The 1,737-nt window shown below is 36.0% G+C and overlaps 1 protein-coding gene across 1 annotated transcript; it reads left to right on the top strand.

Annotated features, from left to right (window-relative positions):
- The first annotated feature begins 256 nt into the window (after window positions 1-256).
- Window positions 257-1,515, top strand: LOC137715806 (protein GAST1-like). Its single transcript, XM_068455155.1, has 4 exons — window positions 257-430; window positions 501-560; window positions 929-962; window positions 1,141-1,515. The coding sequence occupies exons 1-4, from the start codon at window positions 359-361 to the stop codon at window positions 1,320-1,322; spliced, it is 348 nt and encodes a 115-aa protein (XP_068311256.1). The 5' UTR covers window positions 257-358; the 3' UTR covers window positions 1,323-1,515.
- Window positions 1,516-1,737: the final 222 nt, after the last annotated feature.

Below are 1,737 nucleotides of genomic sequence, written 5' to 3'. Positions count from 1 at the left end.
AATGAAGGGCTTCATTCTTAAACAAATTGCAAGGATATTTTTGGGCTTTTCATGTTTCTGCAAAGAGCTGAAGGGTTGTTGTTGTATAGATAAGATGATGTGAGGCGCATGTGCTTGTTGGTTAGACACTGAAGCAGAAAACTATCCTTTCGTCATTGCCCTGTGTCCTCAAAAAGCATCATACAGTGAAAAACTGCAAAAATATATTCAAAAATATATACAGCTAAATTCTAATGCCTACTGCATCTGCCTATAAATATGTCACTCCACTCTACCACAAATCTCCCATAACCTCAACCTCTCTCTCTGTGCTGCTGTATGAACTTTACTTTTATCTCCAAGTTTCAGCGCAGAGAAAATGGCTACTAAATTACTAAGCATTTTCATGTTATGTGTGGCTTTGATACTTGTTTTACTTGAACCAAACCAGGTAATCTGTCCCTCTCTCTCTCTCTCTTCTGAGTACTTACGATAATGTGTGTTTTCCTTTGAATTTCTAGGGCGCCTCCACCGTAGAAACATCGGCATTTCAACAACAGCACCAAGGGAATTACCAACCGGTGAGACTATTTATAATTTTATATACATATATATGGTGAATATATTGTCCACGATGGTTCTATCACTCTATAAAATATATCCCACTTTATTAGCAGAGATCTCGTTTCACTGTAGCAATCACGAGCCGATAGGCTCCCGTAGAGTTTATGTATTTTACCGTATAGGACCCTCGCATACTAGACAAAATGGAGAGAAATAGTTAAATGTATAAGAGGTTCTATATGGTGAATTCATAATCTCCATGACAGTTTTATAGCTGTCTGTTTTTGCTATAGTAAAAGAGTATTTGCTAAGAAGGGGCTCCTCTATGTGGACCTTAATTCCATGGTTAATTAATATTTCTAATTTATTCTTTATTATATTGCAGTATGGTACTACCCAAGGCAGCCTTCGTCCTCAAGGTGGGTTATAAATTTTTGTATGTTACCTTCATATAGATCTTCTACTTTTGGCAATGGCAAGGAACTAATACAAGTCCTAGTAAATAATATTTTGGTTTTATGGAGTTTAAATCTTATTAAAAATTCACAATCTAATTAATTTTCCAAATGTTTTGTTTAATTAATTGTGTTTAATCAGAGTGCGCACCGCGATGTACAAGTCGGTGCTCGGCTACAGCATACAAGAAACCTTGTTTGTTTTTCTGCCAAAAGTGTTGCGCCAAGTGCTTGTGTGTGCCTCCTGGAACATATGGAAACAAACAAGTTTGCCCTTGCTACAATAACTGGAAGACCAAGAGAGGAGGACCAAAATGCCCCTAAGGACTTTACTCCAACTTATGCATTCTACATATATGATAGTTAGTCAAGCTCTCTTATAATATAATATGCAACTTAAGCCTAATAACATGATGTTGTATGCTCCAAAATATCCACCTTAAAAAGGTAGAGGCTTGAGGGTTCGACTTATGTATTAGTTATGTGATATGACAAATATATAATTGTATGTTTTTTTAGAACGCTCGAAGTTCAAATTTCATGGATTAAAATGTTCTAGTTAACGAGCTAAATAAACCTTTGATATCGTTCTTAACACCTAGAAGTTGGAAAATCATGAAATTCATGCAAAATCCAACTATCAATAGAAAAAATTTCTAGTACAAGTATTATACTACTTTAATTTACACTAGAAAAGAGGGGGGGGGGGGGGGGGAGGTTTAAAACCATGATGCCGTAG

The sequence above is a fragment of the Pyrus communis genome, chromosome 14 (genome assembly GCF_963583255.1).
Source record: "Pyrus communis chromosome 14, drPyrComm1.1, whole genome shotgun sequence".
Classification (NCBI taxonomy): Eukaryota; Viridiplantae; Streptophyta; class Magnoliopsida; order Rosales; family Rosaceae; genus Pyrus; species Pyrus communis.
Note: the sequence above shows the minus strand (reverse complement) of the source record. Positions and strands in the feature narration are given on the sequence as shown.